The sequence below is a fragment of the Patella vulgata genome, chromosome 2 (assembly GCF_932274485.2).
Source record: "Patella vulgata chromosome 2, xgPatVulg1.2, whole genome shotgun sequence".
NCBI classification, from domain to species: Eukaryota; Metazoa; Mollusca; class Gastropoda; family Patellidae; genus Patella; species Patella vulgata.
This window is the reverse complement of record NC_065880.2, coordinates 69,239,365-69,262,395: the sequence shown is the minus strand read 5'-3', so window position 1 is coordinate 69,262,395 and position 23,031 is coordinate 69,239,365. Positions and strand designations below refer to the sequence as shown.

At 36.2% G+C, this 23,031-nt stretch overlaps 1 protein-coding gene across 1 annotated transcript; it reads right to left on the bottom strand.

Annotated features, from left to right (window-relative positions):
- Window positions 1-7,240: 7,240 nt before the first annotated feature.
- LOC126811730 (uncharacterized) lies at window positions 7,241-21,499 on the bottom strand. The gene is made up of 7 exons (XM_050537586.2): window positions 20,152-21,499; window positions 19,478-19,702; window positions 18,864-19,234; window positions 18,158-18,313; window positions 11,949-12,065; window positions 8,699-8,836; window positions 7,241-7,674 (listed from the first exon to the last, which is right to left on the bottom strand). Exons 3-7 carry the CDS (start codon window positions 19,108-19,110, stop codon window positions 7,337-7,339), a joined length of 996 nt encoding a protein of 331 aa, XP_050393543.1. The 5' UTR covers window positions 19,111-19,234; window positions 19,478-19,702; window positions 20,152-21,499; the 3' UTR covers window positions 7,241-7,336.
- Window positions 21,500-23,031: the final 1,532 nt, after the last annotated feature.

Genomic DNA, 23,031 nt, shown 5'->3' with positions numbered 1-23,031 from the left:
TTTAGCAATTCTGGCCGATTGTTCAACTGAAGAGCTTAAACAGCACATTGACTTTTGGATGACCGACCGTGCTGGCGATTGTAGCACCATGCTCCAATACCTCAATGTTGACAATGATAAGGTTCTCAAATGCTGCGCCCATATAATTCTTGGTGTGGATAGCGGTGTAGAAAAAGTGCTCAAAGAAACAGAGCAAAGAATCGGAATTGAAAAACTGATAGACTGCTCCGGTATTCTTCGTTCACCATCATCCAGAATTTTGACTGTCGGACTAATAGCTATCACAAAATTACTTTCACCAAGTCACGCAGCGCACTCTGTGTCTCTTTATAATGAATTTGTGAACTGGTTAGAAAACAATAACTTAGAATCTAACGGCTTTAAGGGATTTGTTTCCAACCGTTTGGGACGTATCGCCGAACTTGCCAAGTTGTACATTGCTAAAATGGATCAGATCAGAGACTTTTTTGACGCGATCGTTGATGTAAACTCTAATAAGTTAGTATTAGCTGTATCAACCTTTATCACAAACGACTGGTTCCAGTGTACATGTGAAGTATATAACCTGATCGGTGACATGATAATATTTCCTATGATGGACTTATTCGGAATAGATGGTCGTAAATGCGAGTCAGAGCACAGTTGGGCGAATGTACGAGCTTTTTTCAGTGATATTTGAAAAATTAGCGACACCGCGAAAGCGATTCGGACAAACATTGACCGGAAAAGGACAGTTAATCGGAACCGTCATTGAAGAAATCATTGATGTTTTAAATAGACAGCTATAACAGATGGACTATTTCGATGACGAAACTACGAATACGATTGATGAAAAAAAACTAAGGTATGCTCCTATTACTAATATGGGATGTGAGTCTAGTTTCGCAAGGCTCGATAACCAGATGAAAATTGCAGGAGGGATGACTAAAATGGAAACGCATTCGAAAAAATGCATTATTGCTACTAATGGACTATTAGCTGATGAGAAATTTACAGAACTTGGTGATAAAGAGCGCAGAAATAAATGGAAATAGGCAAGGAGTAGTGACGAGGTTAAACGTGTGAAGAAATTAGAAGCTGACTTCTTGGCCACTGTCAATTGAAACAGCTGAAATTTGGTAAAATGCAAAAACTTTTGGATACGTGTTAACTACACGGAGGTCCAGTCACTGTCTCTTCAATTGGCTATTTGAGGATAACTACAGCACCTGATATCCGCCAAAAACGACGTGTCAAGTCTGACAATGGGCGGTTCCGTTTCCAAAATTTCACTATTCAAGAACTCAGAAACTCAATAAAATCTGTTGTTCATCCAGAATATAAGCAAGACTGTGACATTGAAACCTTGTTAAAATTAGCACTTGCTAAGCGTCGTTAAAACAGTAACTTACTTCGAAAGATCATCAGCAAAAACCTATAAAATGATATATTACATGACACGTTTATCTTTATACTGTAAATACCCGGTTACCCTGGCAATATATGATCTACTGGAAAGTAAAAAAATAGTGAAAAACCTATAAAATGATATATTACATGACATGTTTGTTGTTATTCTGTAAATATCCGGTAATGCCTGCAATATACGGCTGCCATCTTGGATTTTGGCCGCCATATTGGATTCCAGGAGTTATTTGTTAGAGAAATGCTTCGTGTGACGTCTTATCAGAATTATATTGTTGAAAATCCCATTAATGGTCTATACTTATGAAAATAAACAGCATTAATTCGAAGTAATAGCTTAAAAATACGATTTTTACATATTTTGGCGGCCATTTCGAAAATGTGCCCCATTCCGACCGAAAAAAATCATTGAATACTAAAAATTCTTCAATTTTCGTTTTTTTTTTCAGGCAATTTCCCTGCAGATTTTATTTTGATATTGTCCCAACCCTACTTTTAAGTTATGTACTGTTTTGTATACCGGATTGCAGCTCAGGTCCATGGGCCTTTTGTTCTAGAATTAAAGACTATTTCTTAATTTTGCCAAAATGTTAGTTCTGCGAAAAGATTAAAAGGTTTCAAACAATTCACATAAAAAATACTCAAATTATTAGAATATTTTTTAAAAATTGACTTTCTTTTACTCTTTTCTACAAAATGGTCCATTTTTGACACTTTGTATGCCTCAAAATACCAATATTTCCCTATTTCTTGGAAATCTGAGATGAAAGGCATTTATTTCTAGAAATTTTGGCCAGTTTACAAGAAGACAAGCTGCAAATTGGTTGCATTGAAGGTAACTGTAAGGAACTATAGTGAAACTTGTAAGCCCACCCCCTAAAAATATTGCTGTGGTAACAAATCCAACTTGTGTCCACATAAGTAATACTGTTAATGGAATATGGCTAATGATTTAAGGCAAAACTGAGTGAAATTATGACACTTTCTTCCCGTCTAACCTTTATGATGCAGAAAAAGTAAAAATTATACATTAAAATATTTACCACTAATTTTGAAAAGTAAATAAACACTGAAAATTACAAAACTTTCACTAAAATCAAAATTGCCCCTCACAAATTTGTTAAATAATTTTGAAATTTTACCATTTCACTTTTTTTATTATCAAAATGTCATATATCACATTTTCTGACAATTTGGAGATCATATCATCAAATTTAGGCCTCTCATCCACTGTCAGGTTGTTTCCATACAGGAGGCAGACCAGATGGTGAAATTTAATGGTGGTCTGCCTCCTATATATCTTTGTTTATTGTTCCCTACAACTAGGTGGCAGGCCACTCACATGCTGAACAAGAAAAGATTTATTTTTGTCATTATAGAAACCATTTTATAAACTACGATATACGAATGGACCATACAGTGGTCACCATTATTGAACTCTACATGCTCATAGTTCGGCAGTTTAGCAAGTTGATGTGAAAGTTACGGACAAAAGAGCCAAATTTTCCACAAATGCTGTTTACTACATCTACCTTATGGCGGTCATCTTCGATCTTCAAGATTTCTGCTATGTACAAACCTATATCAGCCAATTAGAATTGCAATTTTAGTGTCTAAACCTACATTTTCACGATCAAAGAATACAGTTATATCATCTAGAAAAGGTGCCACTTCCTCCAAATATAGTATGGTGGCCATATTGGATCTTCAACTTTTCCGCAGTGTAAAAACCTGTATCTACCACTTTCTCAGCTTCTAAACCACTAACGATCGCAATCTTGGTGTCTGAAACTACATTTTCAGAGCCAAGGAATACAATTACTGAATGGAATTTAACCATCTTTGAACTGATATTCCTTTTATAGAATCCCTTCCCTACTAATCCATCTGATTTATGTTGAGATCTTTTGAAAACGTTCTATTTTGACGGGCAATTATAACGATAAACCTAGAGAAATGGATCCACAAACTTATGATGGAGAAACGATTGCAGTTGAACAAAGAATGTCGAAAAAGCGTAGACAGGGTATGATCCATATCAATATATAATGTACCCCACGCAGTCAAAATTTGTACTATTAAACGTTGAACTCACCACAGCGAATGTGCACGCTCAAATGTCAAGTTGCTAGGTGATTTACAGACTAGACCCGGAGCACGAGAAAAATTAGAAATATATTCTATCAACTATTAAAGCCGTAAAAAATCAATTGTTAACGATTCTGAATAACAGTAATATTTAACTTTGTGGTTCTTAAAACAGCTTTAGAGAATTGCGTTATTTTGGTTTAATACAATTAATATCTCCCTCCTTCGTTGTACACGAATATAATACTATTTTGGTTTTGGTTTTACATGGTTCTCGAAATGATTGTTGAGTTGCCTAACGAATGAGTTACGTGCTTAGATTTGTTGATCTAGTTTTCTGTAATTGTACTAATATTTCGTAGAGAATAGTCTTGATTATCCCGGCCTGTCAATTAAACGGAGTACGGTCGGTAGACTGGTTTAGCGCATCTTCAATAGAAGGCTTGATCTCGCCTTAACTACGTACATCTTATCAAGCCCTTCACGTAATACCCCGCATATTTTAGCACTAATTTCGATTGGGTATAAGCCCAGCTTGGGATCCTATCAGATTCCTTCGTTAAAAATATGGTTACGATTATCAAGTCTCGTGCTTCTAGCTAAAATGTCTACATGTGACAATCGAGTTGCAAAGTTCAAGGTTCGATCAATGTCAAGGTTGCTGGAAATCATGGTTGATCAACAAAGGCTGTAAACAGGTCTATTTCTTTTTCTATGGAGGCCGCCATATTTTTTTACACTGTGTTATATGCCACGACCTCTGATTGGACAATGCTAATTAGTCACGTGTACACAAGGAGCGCAAAAATTCGGGAATTGTTTAGTATTGAAGCAACGACTAGATGTTGTAAAACTCGCGGTCGTTGCTTCAGGAACATGGGTTTAGCGGCACTCATTTCAAACCATGGGCACGTAACTTATTTTGCACTAAAAAAATTCGAGATGTAATGGCCACTCGTCGTTTACCTTTTCAGTCCATTTTCTTTTATTGATGTTTAAGTGGTCATAACTTGTTAAATACAACGTGACCGTTTATTTACTGATTATAAAATTAATGTTAAGGCTTGTTATATATAAAAAATATTGTGATGTAATTGTCGAAATATTTGGAGATATTTATTTGTGGTGGGGCACCCCACGTGTCGAACATTTAATTTGTGTAGCAAGAATTATAAAAATTATTTCCATTATATAGATATTACACCTGCTACAAGCTAGCCAACTTATGACTTCTCATTTCACAACCAGTTTCTTGTTACAGTTCCCTTATAGCATGCTGGGTTTCATATATTTGCCTTCATAAGCCTGTATGGGGTTTAACGTCCTACTTTTCTGCACCGACTGGGCAAATGGAGACGGGAAAATCAACCAAATAAAGACGTAACAATAAATTGGCATAGATGTTTTAATTCAGACATTTGAACACTTAATGTCGGTAAAAAAGACGTAACTCTACATTCAGAAAAAGTAATCCAGTCCTTGCATTAAATTAAAAGGGCCATTCAAATTTTCGTTATTATATTACTCGTTTGGACATCTACGGTGTAAACGAATAAAAAAAAAATAAAAAATAATAAATATTAGATATAATGAGTTTCAGACGTGCCGTAGTCCTACAGACATTCGGATAATCGAACGTAAGTTTCAGCTTGTTAGAATTCACTTGCATGCATTTCTGTCAGAAACTAGGGTTATATAGGATCCAGAACACTTTGGGTGGCAATCGTCTTGCAGTAGTGGATGAAACCAAATTTCTGGTTGTCATTTATCCCCACATTAATCCTCAAAAAGAAATGCCGGAAAGCTCTCAACATAATGAGTAGTTTCTCTGGACAAAGTCACTTCACTAAGCTGTAATATGAAAATACCGCTCTACCCCACCCCTGTTCTGAGCTTATTTTGGAGCCCGTACCTTCTATTTTTCACCGTAATTATTCTATGTTCGCTAAAAGTGATTTTTCTCGATCGCCACATCTGACACAAAATCATAATAATCCAACACTATTTTTAAGTCGAATTTTGCGATTTAAAAACATTAACAAAATACGTTTTAACTCTATTTACCAAGTATTTTATCATGTGCTGTAAATGCGAAGATAGTTCTATTAGCCTCTCACATTATATGCAAAAACTAAGATACCGAGAATCTATTGAACATGTAATAGCTTTGAATAATAATACATTGTGTACACATCGAAGTGGTCTGTTCTTCGCACCATAGCTTAATAGCTGTAGTTAACCGATGTTGACAACAATTTACAATTTATAACTGAAAAATGTTTGAACCGTCGGTTCCAACTAGGAACTACACTGTAGACTTTCAAATAACAGCACGTTTTGGGCATTTGTCTCTATACTTTCGCACAATTTCGTATAGAGGACAACAAAACAATAATAAGGAAAACAGATATTTTGATAGTGCCGGAACGAAAAAAGAACTATAACTAGAATAAATCTAAAATACAAAATCAATCATGTCTTTACTCTTCCTGTGGGGTATGACGAGGTGGGTTTTTTTCTCTGTGATTGATAGGAAGTGGTTGGTGGGGTGGGGTAGGGGGTGCGGCGTGGTAATTACTGTTTAATGTGTGTCCTTTTAGTGTGTAATACTGTTTTATATTGTAGTTATGTATATATAAATTTACAGTGTATTTCAATAAAAATAAAAAAATATGGAGCATTAATAAGATCAACACTCGATTATGGATATATAGTGTATGTCTCGGCTTTGGAGTTCATTCAGTAATCACGATTTTAAAAAAACCCTATAATTTATCATTCTTTGTCCCTCTACAAGCAATAAACATCTTGATCGCCCCTTAGTAACAGATACATTCATCGTCAGTTACTATCATACGGGTTGATCAGCACGGACAATGTGCATTGCTTGTGCCACAATCATATGGATAGAAAAGGGAATGACCAAGGAGACTAGACTACTATATGTCTGCTTTAGGCCCTCCTATATCCCGATGTTTAACATCGTATTAATATTAATAATATTATTTACTAGAAGAATGCCCGGCTTCGCTCGGGGGTAATAACCCCGAAACCGGAAGTGGTAGACTAACGCCACCTGGGCTATGTTACTCCCCGGTCCGAGCTACCCTTATACCCCAAATTTCAGACTCGGGGCAGACCTAGTGTAGCCGCCAAACCCGAACAGACAGACAGACAGACAGACAAACGAGTCACAAATATTAGTATAGATCGCCAACCCGAACAGACAGACAGACAGACAAACGACAGTCACAAATATTAGTATAGATAGATGGTCGTCGGCATCGGTCTCAGGATCTTGCAGACACAAATAAACTCCATCACATCAAGCCTCTCTTACGAGACTGGCCAATCTCCTATAGGTTCAGTAGGAGAGATGAAGTTCTTTTTTATTGCTATCGTACGGCCATACCTTTTTACCTACGTTTTCATGTTGTGATATTTGTTTTAATTTTAAATACTCCGTGACATATAATATTTTGTTTAGTAATAGAATTTAGCCTGTCTCATATTTCGCCATATGTTTAAAAATACCATTTCATTTCATTTCAAATGTGTTGTCATCATAAATATCCTCATTGTGAATTTGAAAAGGGACACTGAATGTGGTACTGGATTACCACCTATCACGGAAAGCAGTTAAGTAAACAAGTGTCTGTTCTAGAAACGGAAATTGATACCAAAATCAAATTGATATACAGTCCAATCATATACAATTAATTTATTTTAATATTCGTTATACCTTGGTCATGAAACAGTAGCCTACAATTTTCAAACTGTCGAAAATAATAATTTTTCATTCGTGTGCCAAGAATCAGTGTCTACATATACGAACTACCAATCTTTAAAGGTCGCATAAAGCCTCGCTTTCTTCTATAGTATGTGGATAGTAATTGTAATTTTTAACTGCTGTTGCTTTTTTTCTTGATCGACGTCGTGAACGTTTTCGGGATGGTTCCAATGGATCAATCATATACTGTGATTTATATAGCCACACAAAAGATGACAGGAAATTCAAAGCTACACATATCCATGCCAACACGAACGACCAACCGTAACTATGGTCTTTATGAATGTCAAGATCGTGTTTAAAAGGAAACACCACATGGGGCAATAGCGGCCATCTCTGTTGAAGGTGACTTTTGCCATTAAATAAAGCTATGGCTACCAGCAGACACATACCTGGAAACAGAAGAAGATAGACATTATCACTGTAAATGATAGTCTCGCATATATTCATTTACTCTTTGGATTCCTGTAATTTACGGGTGCCCACACTAGTGTATATATCTTACTCGCCTCAGGTATCTAAATATCGCTTCGTTAATCGTTGTGATCACCTTTGTCCATCCTTAATGTATTGCGAACGCTCTGTAGGTCAGATTTCATTACAGATTTAAACCCATTATGACAGTTATCTCCCGATTTCGTTCCAATGTATGATTCGGAACAATTCTTGGTTTCATACTTGGAGAAAGAGATTTATTTTCGGACGTGAATATCGAGCGCGTTCGGTGGAGTTATCTGCCCGTTCAGTATTTTGCATTTAAAAGTAATGAACACTATACAGGAAGGAGTTCTCATTTGAGTTTATGAAAGCTTTTACATGGTTCCAATGTATGATACAGGGCAATTCTCGGTTTCATACTTAGAGAAAGAGCCTTATTTTCGGATCGTGAATATAGAACGCGTTCGGTGGAGTTATCTTCCTGTTCGGTATTTTGCATATAAAAAGTAAATAACACTATACAAGAAGGAGTTCTCAATTAAGTTTATGAAAGCTTTTACATCGTTTATAAGAGGAACCATATCGATATTTGGATTATCTTGTTTGTAAATTTCATATTGGTATGCATTTGTATTGAGGCATGAAATTTTAAAATTATATAGTTTCCTTTGCAGACTGTATACAGGCCGACAGATCATCGTCGATAGGAAGATAGTACACAACCTATGGATAATAGCATTCATACGTTAATATCCAAAGCTGTTTCTCTATGGAACCTTTAAAAACTTGCTATAGATCTTCGTCGATAGGAAGATAGTACACAACCTATGGATAAAAGCATTCATACGTTAATATCCTAAGCTGTTGAGCGTCGTTATGTACACATTGAACGAAAATAGATATAACAACAGTAGGCGTACGGTGGGTGATGACTGATTTGTGGCGCTAAGACCACAGGTAATTTTAAATTTAGCTTACCTGAGGCAAGGGAGAAAGCCGAGGCATTTATGACCAATCGTGGCCTTCTGGAGGATGCACCAATAAAACCTGTCGTTAAAGATACCGCCATACATAGGATACAAAAAACAGCGAATGAAAAGGCCGCTCTCTCTATTCCTAAAATAGACATGTATAACGCGTTTTAACAAAACCAGAACACAATATGTTTAATTGTTTAGTTTTGTCAATATATACTCTTCTAAAAAAGTAGGGGATATTCAGAAACAATACAAAACTGCGGAAATGTACTTCTGTTTTTATTAGAGGTGTCAGTGTATGTAAATAACAGGCCGATTGCCTACACATGAACATAAACAGATCATATGGGCTGCTTATCTGACGGTCCCATTTCACTTGCAAAGAGATACACTGTCAAAAGTGAAAATTGACGTTTTTGATTTTTGTCTTAATAATGAGTAATTGCTCCACCAGTCCTCAGACATTCAGAAATTTGCCCTGGCATGCTCCTAATCAACCGTCCAATCACGGTTTGGGGCAATCTTACCCACTCCTCTTGCAGTGCCACGGCCAATTCTTGCAGTGTTGTCGGTTGACGTTGACGTCGACGAACACGTCTCCCGATCATGTCCCAGACATGCTCTATAGGGGAAAGGTCAGGACTCATGGGTGGCCAAGGCATATATAGACATGGTGACGCTGGAGGTAGTCATTCACGACACGAGCGCGGTGGGCACGGGCATTATCATCTCCAAAGATGAAACGTCGACCTGCACGTTGAGCAAAGGGCTAAACTATCGGTGCCAGGATGTGGTCACGGTAGTGCACACCAGTGACCCTTCCTTGAACAATATGCAAGTCCGTTCTGCCAGTCATTGTGATTTCTCCCAACACCCGTTAGCATGACGCTCATATACACGCCTCCAAACGCGAGCACGCCTATCAGTGAAATCCAGAGTAAATCTGGACTCATCTGAGAACATTACACGCGCCCATCGACGATTACCCCAATTTCTACGCTGTCTACACCATTGACGCCTGTTTGCGATGTGCTTGCGAGTTAATAGAGACACAACACGCGGTCGTCGCGCATGCAAATGGGCAGCATGTAGCCGATATCTAATCGTTTGGGGTGTAACTCGAATTCCTGTAACTTGGTACAAGTTTACAGAAAGATGATTGGCCGTTTGTCCTCGATTTCGCAGGACCTGTGTACGAATGTATCGATCCTGGGCTTGTGTAATGGCTCTAGGACGACCTGAACGAGGACTATCATCAACATTGTGTGTTTATTGGTACCGGTTCCACAGTCTGCTGATCACAGACTGTGACACGTTAAGGATGTTGGCTACTGCTCGTTGTGTAGAACCCATTTAAAGCTTGCCAATAGCACGTAGACGTTCATCATGTTGAAGACGTCTCATTGCCAATTAAACGTAACACACTAAAGCAAAGATACGCTAAACAGTAAATCTTATGTAAGGACCGATAGGAAAGCAAACATGGATAGGATAAACCAGCACGTGTATGGCACTATTGCGTGTCGTACGTGCAGCTCAGTGGTTCTGTTGGGACGATAAGTTCTTCATCTGTGAACATACTCTCATAGCATATCAAGTGTCCATGACTATTTATCACATCACAACCTGCATAGGTATTTGCATTTCAATATCCCCTACTTTTTTTGAAGAGTATATTTAAAGGGTTAGTGTAGAAGTCTACTTCACCTTTAACACTAATGATTCTAAGGTTCGAGATCTAATTTATTTATTAAGCTGGAGATGTTGTTGTGACAATTTTTCGAGTGGCCTAACACTAGCTGTTTTCGAAGTTCATAGTCACTATTTCAATTAATGGCCATTTGTCTTTAATAAACGGAGGTAAATATTTTATTCACCAGGACTATTTTCTTGAATTGTTGTGCTTAAAACGCCATCAGGCACCCTCGCCGTTCATTTACATACATATCCGATGAAACAAGAAATGTATCCAGATTAGTTCCATGATTTTTTGGCTTTTGTAATTTGATTTGTTAACATAGGCTAAATGAGGGAAGTGAGATAGGCTAGTTTGATCAATCTGACCCTATAATGGTTACACACTTTTCTCTTAGGTTCAGACACTGTAAACTTATTTTTCATCTATTATCAAAACTAAGGTAGGGGTAGAATAGAGTTTAACGTCTCCTCAACACAATATTTTGAGACTAATTTGTCTATGGTCATGTGGGCAATTCCAGTAAAGTTATTTGAGGATCACTGTCACAACAATTGCCCGGTTAGAAAATTGGCTTGATTATGCAGTCGTTTTCAACAGTTTACATTTCAGCTATATTTGTTAGTAGGCCTGATGACGAAAACTATTGAAGAGTAATAAAAATGTGTCTCAAGAATTCTATACAATAATGTGAGGTCTCGAATAACTTGTATATATCACAGATAGGCTTGAAACAATATTATTCGTTGGAATCCGGTATTAACGAAGTTATGCAGACGATGCAAGGTCTAAAGTTAACAATTTTGGTGACAAAATATTCTCAACAATACATGCAATGTCAATAGATGGCAACATTTTCACTTTTAGTGATGAAATAATACTCAAGATGTTCAAAATTTCCCATTTTCTGAAACCGACTTCCGTATCTAGAAAAATGCGCAGATGTGATAAATTTAGCGTTACTATATATATTTTGTTTAATGCGGGGAAACTTCCAACAACCAAAACTCAAGAAGTAACCCTATTTATAGGGCAGTTATTTCCAATAAAACTATGGCATGTTTGATGAATATGGAAAGTAGAGACACCCAATTTTATTAGAAAAAAACCCACGGGGCGCCCACAGGACCAAGACGAGAGGCTGTCACTAACTGACAGCCAGTCTCCGCGAGTGACGTAAGGGGCGCTTATGTGTTGATCTAATGGCTAAAAGTTGTGAGAACATTGAGAGATCTAAACGTCCAATAAACTCTGTGACTGAACGGAGGGAAAGTTGGTAAGCTTCTTAAGCTTCAATATTTATGATAAATAGACAGCGACTAAAGACAAATACAAGCTGGAAATGGATGGATTCTTCCTAAATCAAGTCACAAGTCAAATAAGGATTCTTAAGAAATAGATTCTCGTCGCATAGGTTAGTTTTCATTTGATTAAAAATTTTTGAGAGAGATTTGAAACAACCATGTGATAGATAAATTTGTTTGAATGTTATTATAGTCCAAATATGTCATCAAATCACTCAGTTTGTACGCTGGAGGGTATCTTTAACACTTACTTAAAACAGTCACTGCATCATCGTATTGTGATCTATAGTCATCAGATGGCATAAAGATAAAATTTATACATTTCTGTTTCTGTATCAACTTGATCCCTAAACGATGCCGTACACCATCTGCAAAAAATATAGCTATATTTCAAAATCTACTCTTAAAGTACAATAAACACAAAAAGGAGAAAAAAAGATAAAACGCTAAAAAAACAAAACAAACAAAAACACACACACACACAAAAAAAACAACATCTCTTTCAAACGTCTTATGATTTAAGGATTACAACAGTTACATAAACAGAAGTCGGTCGAATCCAAATCCAGCCCCAATATAATTACATTTAATCCGAATCCGGTCCAAACATTCTGAACATTAGAGATACGCTACCTCGGAAAAAACCAGCTAGAGCTATAGATACGTGTGTCGAACAAAGAATACAGACTTTTGGCAAGCGGAGTTTTCTTTTCTTCCATCCGTATCGCGTATCCGTATCGTCACGTGATACGCTGCGTCAATGTAGGTTTAGAGTTTTGGCAAATGTTCACCCCGCGTACGTATGAGTAGCTGAGCTGAGCTTAGTTCCATTACAGCATGATGGCTGTTATCTACCAAGATCAACATTAGTACTAGTCAAATGCCCGGCCTACAAATTCCTGAAGGAAGCAAAGTCGCTCAACAGTCGCTGAGTTATGTAAAAGTTTTAAAAGATTTAGTGTCGAATCTTATCAAAAATCTTCGACTTCAACAGCAATTTTTTGTTTCACTAATGTATCATTTCAGAACGTATATACCCTTTTACAGATTGCGCGGTCCCACCTTCCTAAATTTAGCACGCAGATCAATCAGCATGCAGACAGGAAAAATATGAAAATTACGCGAAAAGCTCATAAAAAAATAACGATTAAATTCCAGTCTTTATCATGGTTAAAATCACATCAAATATACACCTTTGTGTTCTAAAATACACATAGATTCATACAAAAGCTACGGCACAACATTTCAGCGTCTAAAAGTAGCAAAAAATACGGTAAAAAAGACGACGATGTTATACGGACCTTTTCCGTATAAAAGCTGTTCGATACGTGCCGCCGTATCCGTGTGCCGTATTACGTATTAGAAATACACACACAATGATGACCTCACACGCAAAATCAATACGGATACACGATAGGGACCAGGACTTTACGATTGCTAAAAGTCTCTAGTGAAAGTTCTGGGGCCTGTTTCACGAAATTTTAACCAAGATAAAATCCAAATTTTAGTAATTTGATTGGATAATATTAGATTGATTTTAGTGCTTAGCCAATCAAAATTGAAGTATCTACTAAAATTTGGATTTTATCTTTAGTTAAAATTTCGTGAAACAGGGCTCTGGTCTTATCCGAAATCAAGATATCCCACAAGAAGAAAAAAAGAGCAAGAATGTTTTTATTGGTTATATCAAATGGTATAGCATGACCTATTATTTAAGCAAAAGCGCAGAATCGAGATTAATCGAGTTTGATGTTTCGGGTATTTCCTCTTTGTACATTGAGTGATTGACTGCAAATGAATATCGAAGTGCGATTGCAACAACAGGTTTTATAATTGATCACACTTAATTAAAAACTAACAGTCCGGTATGTAATACACATTAATGCAGAGAGAAAACCGATAATTAACTCGGTTTGCGGAACGGTCGTGAAACCGCATCAGTTGCGTATCTTTTTTGGTTCCGTGGATTTTTTTCCCCCGCCTTTCGAAGAAAGCAGAGGACTATTAAAATGGGTATGTCTGTCTGTCACACTTTTTGGCACACAATAACTCTGCTTCTAATTGAGCTAGAATGTTCAAACATGGTGTAGGCGTTCATTAGGTTAATGCCTTGATGGAGTTCGAAGATGATCATCTTCTGCTGAGGGTAAGCACTAGCAGAGATAAGCAATTTGATTGGTTGATGCTTTGGGACACGATAACTTTAATTCTAATTAAGCGAGAGTGATGAAACTTGGTATATAGTTTCATTGCATCAATACCTTGACTAAGTTCGATAATATGTATTTTCTGCTCAGGGTAAGCAGAGCGATAAGCAATTTGATTGGTCGAACATTTGAAACACAATAAATATCCCTCAAATTGAGGTAGAATGTTCAAACATGGTGTAGGCGTTCATTAGGTGAATACCTTGGGCGTCTTCTGCTTAGGGTAAGCAGAGATAAGCATTTGGTTGATTTATGCTTTGGGAGTGACGAAACGGTGTATAGTTTCATTAATCACTGCCTTGACTAAGGTTCGATAATGAGAATGTTCTGCTTAGGCTAAGTAGCGATGAGCAATTTGATTGGTCAAGACTTTGGAGCTCGACAACTTTGATTCTAATTGAGTGGTTGTAATTGAGGTAGAATGTTTAAATTTGATGTAAATGAATGTCTTGTCCGAGTTCAGTGATTAACATTTCACACTAAAGCTAAGCAGAGCTAAGCAATTTCATTGGTCGATGCCGTGGGACAAGATAACTTTGATTCTAACTGATGGAGAGTGATGAAACTTAGTGTATAATTTCACTGCCAGGTACCGCAAAACCTTGACTGAGTTTGATCGTGAACATTTTATGCTTAGACTAAGTATATATAATCAGTTTGACTGCTCAATACTTTTGAAAAAGATAAATGTGCAATTAATCAATATGCGTCATCTATTTTTTTTTTTTTTTTTGGGGGGGGGGGGATTTCGGCGGGGGACATCAGCCTTACTGATGGCTTGTTTTATATGGAACCTATTTTCTAACAGTCGTGAATTCATGTATCATGTTGCTTCACCTTTGTCCACTGTGTTGATGAAACATTCTGGTAGGGGAATTTTCAACGACTGGTCTGTTTATTATTATACATTTGATTGGGTACTACATTTCTAATAATTTCCTTTCAGTTTATTTCTATAATTATAATTACTAGGCCTGTAGACAACATATCTATAGGCCTATCTTTATATTTGTGTTAAAGTGGCTAAGTCTCTAACTCAATATCATCCAAAATCTTCAACATTGAAAACACGAATTATTAGTCAATTTAAATCAACATTGATGCTGTGATCTTACTGAAAAAGGTGGGCTTCTGATATCCAATATTTAAGACAAAATAAACATTTTACCATTAGTACACGAATCGTTTCAGCCCCGGTTGTAACAAGTGTCTCGGAGAACGAGGCTAGACACATTGCACCAAATCAAACGGCGTCGCCATATTCTTATCTGGAGACCATGCGCAATAAATACTAGGTAGACTAGAATAACCAGACGCTGGAAATTTGCATTCGATTGAGACTGCTGGCTCATTTCGACGAACATAACTGATTTGAAATTAGAATAAAAACGCAAACCATTGAATGTAAATCAGTTTATATACATTCATATTACAGTATTATATGTGGTGCGACCCATTTGTGTCAATTCCTAGGCCCAAAATGTTAGCGATTTAGCTCCTTTAAGTTATAAGACTGACATTCCTCTCCTTTAGACGATGTAGGCCATTAGAAGAATGTACCGTGGCTGTTTTTCAAACTTTTATCGGTTTTCCAACAGCTCGTCTGTTTTTCAATCGCATATCTGTTTTTCAATCGTATATCTGTTTTTTCATTTACTTATCGGCATTTGAATCGCCCGCGTATCTCTTGTTTAATCGCTTATCAGTTTTTCAACTGTGTTACTGTTTTCAATAGCATGTTTCTTGGTCACTGGTCGTTAGCAGAACCACTTTCATTCCTATGCGGGGGGGGGGGGGATGGTCGAATGGTTAGAACGTGCGTGCTGTATCATAAGGCCTGTCATTAAGTCAACTGGTGTGGTTTCGAATCCCAGGTTGTACGTCCAACCACGTGGGTTTTCTCCGTGTCCTGCGGTTTCCCTCCACTGCTAAAGACCCTTACGCGCAAGCGAATTAATGAAATAAAATTAAACCATATGTTAGGCCCGAAATGACCTAGTTTGTGTCGAGTGGACGTTAAACCCCATTTCTCTCTCTCTCTCTTTCATTCCTATGCAAATACATCACCGTATAATCATTATTTAATATTCGCTGTTTAAAAATCATTCATTCATGAAGATTGGTATTAATCATAAATCAATAATGAAGAGAGCATATACATATTAATACAGAACTACAAATTTTAATTATTTAAAACTGGCGAACCGCTTGCCATGGGCATTTCATTAAGTGATATTTCCGCAACTAAACCAAACAGATCATTAGACACTTTGGCTCTGTCGATAAAATCAACAATCTGTATTTGTGTAGAATTAGAGAGAGAGAGAGAGAGAGAGAGAGAGAGAGAGAGAGAGAGAGAAATGGGGTTTAACGTCCACTCGACACAAACTAGGTCATTTCGGAACTAATATATGGTTTGATTTTATTTACATAATTCGCGTAGGGGTCTTTAGCAGTGGGAGGAAACCGGAGGCCCCGGAGAAAACCCACGAGGTTGGACAGGCGACCCTACTCCTTGCCACGTAAAACCGGGGTTTCTGTGTAGAATTAAGTCAGCTGTGTATAATGTGCAGAGTTAAGTCAATGATCTATAATGTACAGATAGATGTGCAGAGTCATGTTAGAGATCTATATTTTCAGAAGAATTGTTAACGAAATATATTTTCTGAAGAGTTAAGTCACCAAATTATATTGTCAGAAGAGATAAGTCAACCATCTATATTTTCGGAAGAATTAAGTCAACGAAATATATTTTCTGAAGAGTTAAGTTAACAAACTATATTATCAGAAGTCAACCATTAGAATTTGGAGAAAAGTCAGCCATCTACATTTTGAGAAGAGATAGGTCAACCATCTTTATTTGGAAAGAATTGAATCGATAATCTAGTTATACGTTAGGCTATGCTTAGTCCCCTAAAGCAATAATCAATATTAATTTTGTAATAAACCTCGATACTATAGAAACAAACGAATACACAAACAGCTGCTGTTAGCTGTATGTAATGACGGGTGTAGGATATCCTCTTTCTAAAAAAGTTGAAGAATTCACATGACATCAACTCCTTGTTAATTTATATTAGCTTCCTCGATGTTCAGAGAATAGGATAAATATGAAACTTAAAAATGTGTGCAAAACATATTGGACACAAGATGAATTATCAAATCGTCTATTACAGTTGACAGATATTGGTTCGATTTTTTTTATTTTTAAAGAAGAAAAAATAAAGTCACGACAAGGCAGAAGTAAATCTAAAAAATGTCAAATATACTATAAAAAATAAGAATATTCTGGCATATACCAAATCGATAGTGGAATTGTTATATACCGTAAAGATGGCGGTATGAAATCAATTGAAACGACGTAAACATCTATTTAAACATACATTATGCAAAAGCTAAATCTGTCTATTGCAGGTCTTTCTTTAGGCCTGAAATGTTATCTAAATTATTAATTAGACAACTATTTTCAACAGGGTTTCCATCAATTTTAAATATATATTGATAAATAATCCCCTCTGTAACACAAACAAATAAGTTTTTGTAAGCGAGAAATTAATTTTTATTAAAACCGGAAGTGACATAGTTGGTTCAACACGCTGACTGGGATCTTTAGTAAGCATACAGATTTGACACAAGTTTACTGCTGTATTGTGTTCACGCGTCGTCCTTTGGCCAAAAATCGGATCAAATCGGTTGTTTATTAGGATATCATAAACACGAATTTATGTATTTTTAACGTTTTGTACACAAAGCCGTCGCGTAAATTCACTCATACTAAACTGTACGCTGTGACTCAATTCACGCCACATAGCTAATTGTTTACATCACGTGGTTTGATTGACAGGAATTGAGCTGATATTAGAGATCCATCCTCCACAATATTTCAGTTTGCAAGAGAATCATGTTACGCTAAAATGACACAAAATGACACAACGAGACTTTAACCCCCAGTTGTGTAAATATTTGGATAGCATGTCTATATTATACTTGTCGTGCTGGTGTGTGTGCGTTTGGGGGCGACTGGCGCCTTGTATGCTTACTTATTATCATACCCCCGATAACACTTCTACTTCTGAAAAGTAAATCCCGTTATTTAAATAATATTTTATGACCTTATACAAGCATACATCAATTTCTTGTTTAGCTATGTGAAAAGAGATATGAGGGGTTCGAAATGGAGTGTTCACATCCTGTCTCGTGCACGACACAATAATTAAGCTCACAGTTGTTTCTGTACTTTTGTTTTACCTTACCTTCTAAATCATTACAGTCTCGAAACAGGTTGCTATATTGATAGAATACAAATATCCTAGTTTCTACCCGAATCACACCATTCTTTTCTCGACCAATAGGTCCGACCGTGGCGAACACTGGAGGTTGGTAGAAGTATTGGGTAGAGCTTTTGTTACCTGTAAATACACAATAGTATGTCTCCTATATGTTACCTCCCATGCTCCATAGGATTTATTTTGTTTATTGTATTAATATTATCGTTTTTAGTTTTATGCTAAGTTCAGTGAAGTAAAGTGTTGCCTAGTCCATTCGGGTAGGACGAAAAGCGAGTTTTATGCGCATTAGCGTCACGTAAATTTGGCAAAGAGTCGGCAGACTCAGGCAAAATTCCCAACCGCCCAGAATTGCGCACAATAACAGTATTAAAATTGATTAAAATCGCCGAATTCGTTTTGATGAGACGTTTAACTTTCAGCTTTGAAAAAATCACAACTATGTCCGGAATGTACCAAATTTTAACGGTTGGTGCACAGGATATTTGGGCGTTATTTTATTTTTATGGCTAAGTGTGCAAAGCAACGTTGCCGCCTACTATTGTGGCGTGTGTGTCAGGATAGGGGTAGGTCGGGGTGGACAGGTCATGTGCCCTAGCAATCCCCGCCGACTACACTACTGTGATATGTAAATATAGCTTATAAAACTTTAACATCAAATTTTCAGTCTCACCTGTGTAATACCTGACCGGTTCGTCTTTGATGTAAACAATTTCCAGGTAGGTTCTCGTATCACGTGGTATAAACACGTTCACATTGTTCATTTTCGGTAAAATTTTCAACAAAGCGTCAAAATTAAAACCGTTGTATTCCCAGTAGTCGGTTGCTATGGCAACCATCAACAAAACGAGAATATTACCCGAGAATATTATTGTACTGTAATTGCATATACTGATCACGCTGAAACTCGACATTTTCATTTCAACAAATATGTCTTTTTATATCATATAAATAATCCACAGCCCCAAAGTATGTCTATTCTAGAACACCTGGCAACATCTCTAATTGATCTGAAGACTTCACATAACTTAGAAATTCTTGTCGCTGTATTATCGAAAAAAAAATAAATAAAGAATTTATAGATATGTTTTGTTTGTTGTTTAAACATGTTAGCACATACACAAAATCTCGTGCGTAATTAAACTAACCCATGATTGGCCTCTGATATTTAACTCCCGACAACACTTTTTTTTAGCTATTACTGGACGATGGTGTCGTGCACGGGACAAAGATCCTTATTCTTAGAAGATCAAAGACTTGACATTACAGAGTTTAGGAAAGCATTACCGTTTATAAGAAATCCTGGTGCGTAATCAAGCTAACCCCAGATTGGCTTCTGTTATTCAAGTCTCCACAACACTTCTTTCAGCTATTATTGGACGATGGTGTCCTGCCCGGACCAAAGATCCTTATTTTTGGAAGATCTAAGACTTGACACCACAGAGTTTATGACAGCACAATCTTATTGTGGGTTTTATATTCAAACAGGTCTGTGCAGAATTTTCATAGTTTCTATAGATTTAAAAAAAATGCAAGTAACTATAGCCATTTGAAGTCAGTAGGAACTTTCAAAACCATAACATTTCGATTGAAATATAAAAACCCAACAAACAACAAAACGTCACTAGAATTTTTGAAAACAGTCACAAACACATAACAGATCACTAATTAATATTGTATCTCAGGTATCAAAACATTATTTGATTTAAAATTTGTTCAAAATAATTTCATAAACTGCTTGATGAAAGGAGTTGCGTCCGTACTATATACTTGTAGAACCGAAACTTATATTCTAATAAATAAAATATCTTCTTTTTTAAAAATTAAGCGCGTTTAATTCACAACAGATTAATTAAAGCTTCGGGTTTGAATCAGATGTATACCGTTTATATGCATCTATAGATATTCTCCGACTCCAATTAAGATTTGATGTTTTGCCCTGTAAACAAATATTTTATTACCTTAAGTCCTGTCCGTCGACAGCGGATTCTGGTTCAGTACACCGAACATAAAACGTTCACCAGGATAGTTATAGACATTATAGACAGGTTTAACATCTGCGACACTCTTTATAACCAAACCTCCCTAGGGCCGACCAGCTTAACGACAAGGAAGAACTTGTATTGTTAAATTATTAAATACAGAATCTGCGACAAGATGCTATAGAAATAATTATCCCTGAATATCTGCCATTTCATTTCAATAACTCAGATTTGGACCTAACTCATTATATTTACGAAATATTTATGAAATATTCATGTATATGCTACGATTCCACGTCACTGCCAGCAATGAAAGCCACTGAAATTTTTAATAGAAAAGAGCTACAAATCTGATCACATCACGACATTCTTAATTGTATAATTTTACAACTTATAATATTCCGAACATGTTTATTGCAAGTTATATTCATGCCAAATGTTCCTGATGTCAGATGCTTCATTCATTGAACACGGAGATAGAAATCACAGGTACAGGTTGACTATAACATTGCATGGCCTGTCTGATGTTATACCTTATGACAATAGATATCACTACCCAGACTCCTTCTATTACATAACTAAATACTAAAAACTAAAACCCGTGGCAAACCTTAAAACTTTGAAACAAATTCCTTTCGTTTATCACTTTGAAACAATACACAGTTAATAGCTCTGTTTATTGAAATTTATTAAGTACAGATCCGTACTTATGATTAGCTTATTTTACTACGCGTAGATTCATTTCTGAATACCTGGTGCCATTTATGACTGACTTATGTTTATAAAAATGTGTATTCAGTAACTGAAAGTAATCTAGTTTATCACCGTCCACAGGAATAAACAATGTATGTACTAACTGAGTTTTACCATGGTTGTGATTCATACGAATCATGGTTATCACATATTGTATTCAACTGCTGTAAAACTTATCCAGTTTAAACCAATTAGACCGTCGTTTAAACACAAATCAATGACTTTTAACAGATTTGGGATCGTTCAACTCTACGTCAAATTTTGGATTCAGTATCTAATATTCATCGTTAAATTTCACCAGTTTTGTATTTAGTACCTAAACCTCATCGCCAAAATACTCCAGTTCAGTTTTTGTATTCAGTATTAAAAAATAATCATCACATTTCACCAGTTTAAAATTTAAAATTGATCGTCAAATTTCACCAGTATTCAGTATTCTAACACTTCTCGTCAAATTCCACAGGTTTGTGGAATTAGTATTTGAAATTGATCGTCAAATTTCACCAGTTTTTGTATTCAGTATCTAAAACATATCGCCTATCGCCCAATTCCATCCATTTATCACCATTATAAATCCACAAACAATAGTCTTACTGAATTTCAGCAAACTGTTGAACAAATGTAAGTACTGCCAATAAATAGCCATAATAGCCAATGCGACAGGTGGCATCATTACGCTTCAATTGATAGACGAAACAAAAAGCAGTTAAAATTTTCATGACATGAATCTATTGTATACAGCATTTTATTGTTCATAGTCAATGAAACATACTGCTCACTTACCGTTAGAAATCCACAATACAATTAGTTCAAGCGGTTATCAGTACGTTCTGAATAAATTGAACATAGTAGACACTAGTTATTAGATATTTCTAAATGTAAACACCTATAAGTGGCATTAGGTGTTCCACAATAACTACGTATACTGTGGCTGGTAATATAATTAGTTCCGTGTGTTCTGAATCAATTAGATACGGTAGACCAAAACAAATAATCGACATAGAATGAATGAATGGAATCGAGTTTAACGTTATACTTTTCTGCAAAATCTAGTTGTTAATTTCTAGTTGAGATGTGATTTAAGTTTCCAAATCAATGGCAGCCACAGTGGCTCAGTGAGGTCCCGGGTTCGATTTCGGTGGTTTTCCCTTATCAGTAGTGTAGGAAGGAGGGTATGGGCAGGCATAATGACTAGTCTTTTGGATGAGACCAAAACCCGTTGTCCCGTGTGCACATTGATGTGTGCGTAACCTTGGCAGTTGGAAATCGACTAAGAGCAGGTGGAAATACATCCGTCCGGGCAAAATGCCCCCTATAGCGCATTGTATATCGTAGGCATGTGCCCGAATTCATTATCACGGTTGGTGCAGAAAAGTAAACCGTTAAACTCCATTTCATTACATTTCTTTTTAAGTATATGATGCATCGATGTTAGATAAAACATTATCTATCTATCTTCCCGAAGTTCATTATTCGTAAGGTCAATGAATAGATGTTTGTGAGTTTAAAGCTAATAGCAAAGGTCGAAAATTGATTTTATATCGGCAATTCTTTCTTTTACATATCCACGTATGATGAGGAATATGACTAAGCATTAACGGCTTAATGTTCAGATAAGATTATGTTCAAAATTTGAGAAAAATGTTCGTCGGCGTTTTTTTATATTTTCATTTTAGAATAATTAGTTCTGTCTATGGTTATTTTGAATATGATAATTGCTTATAATTAATTATATATAAGCGTGATATTATTGAGTCGAAATGTTGAAATAGATTATACAGGTTAAAGGGACTATCCCGATTTGAACAGAGTCTCAAAAATAAAAGTCTGAGTACGTATGAAATTTAAACGCCAACATATAGTGTATTTACCTTGTCTCAAACTTTAAGCTCAAAATATTGAGTCGTTTGGACGTGAATGTCAAAACTGCTTATCCGGACACGTAACCCTTTTAAGATTTCAGGTCAAATTTTTCGTTGAATGACCTAATAATCGATTCCCGTTTCTTTAAAGGTCTATACAATGAATGACCCATGTGCTGTACTTGATAACAAAAGGTAAATTTCACCTACACATTATTTATATAAAATAAAAGTCTGGTTTTAT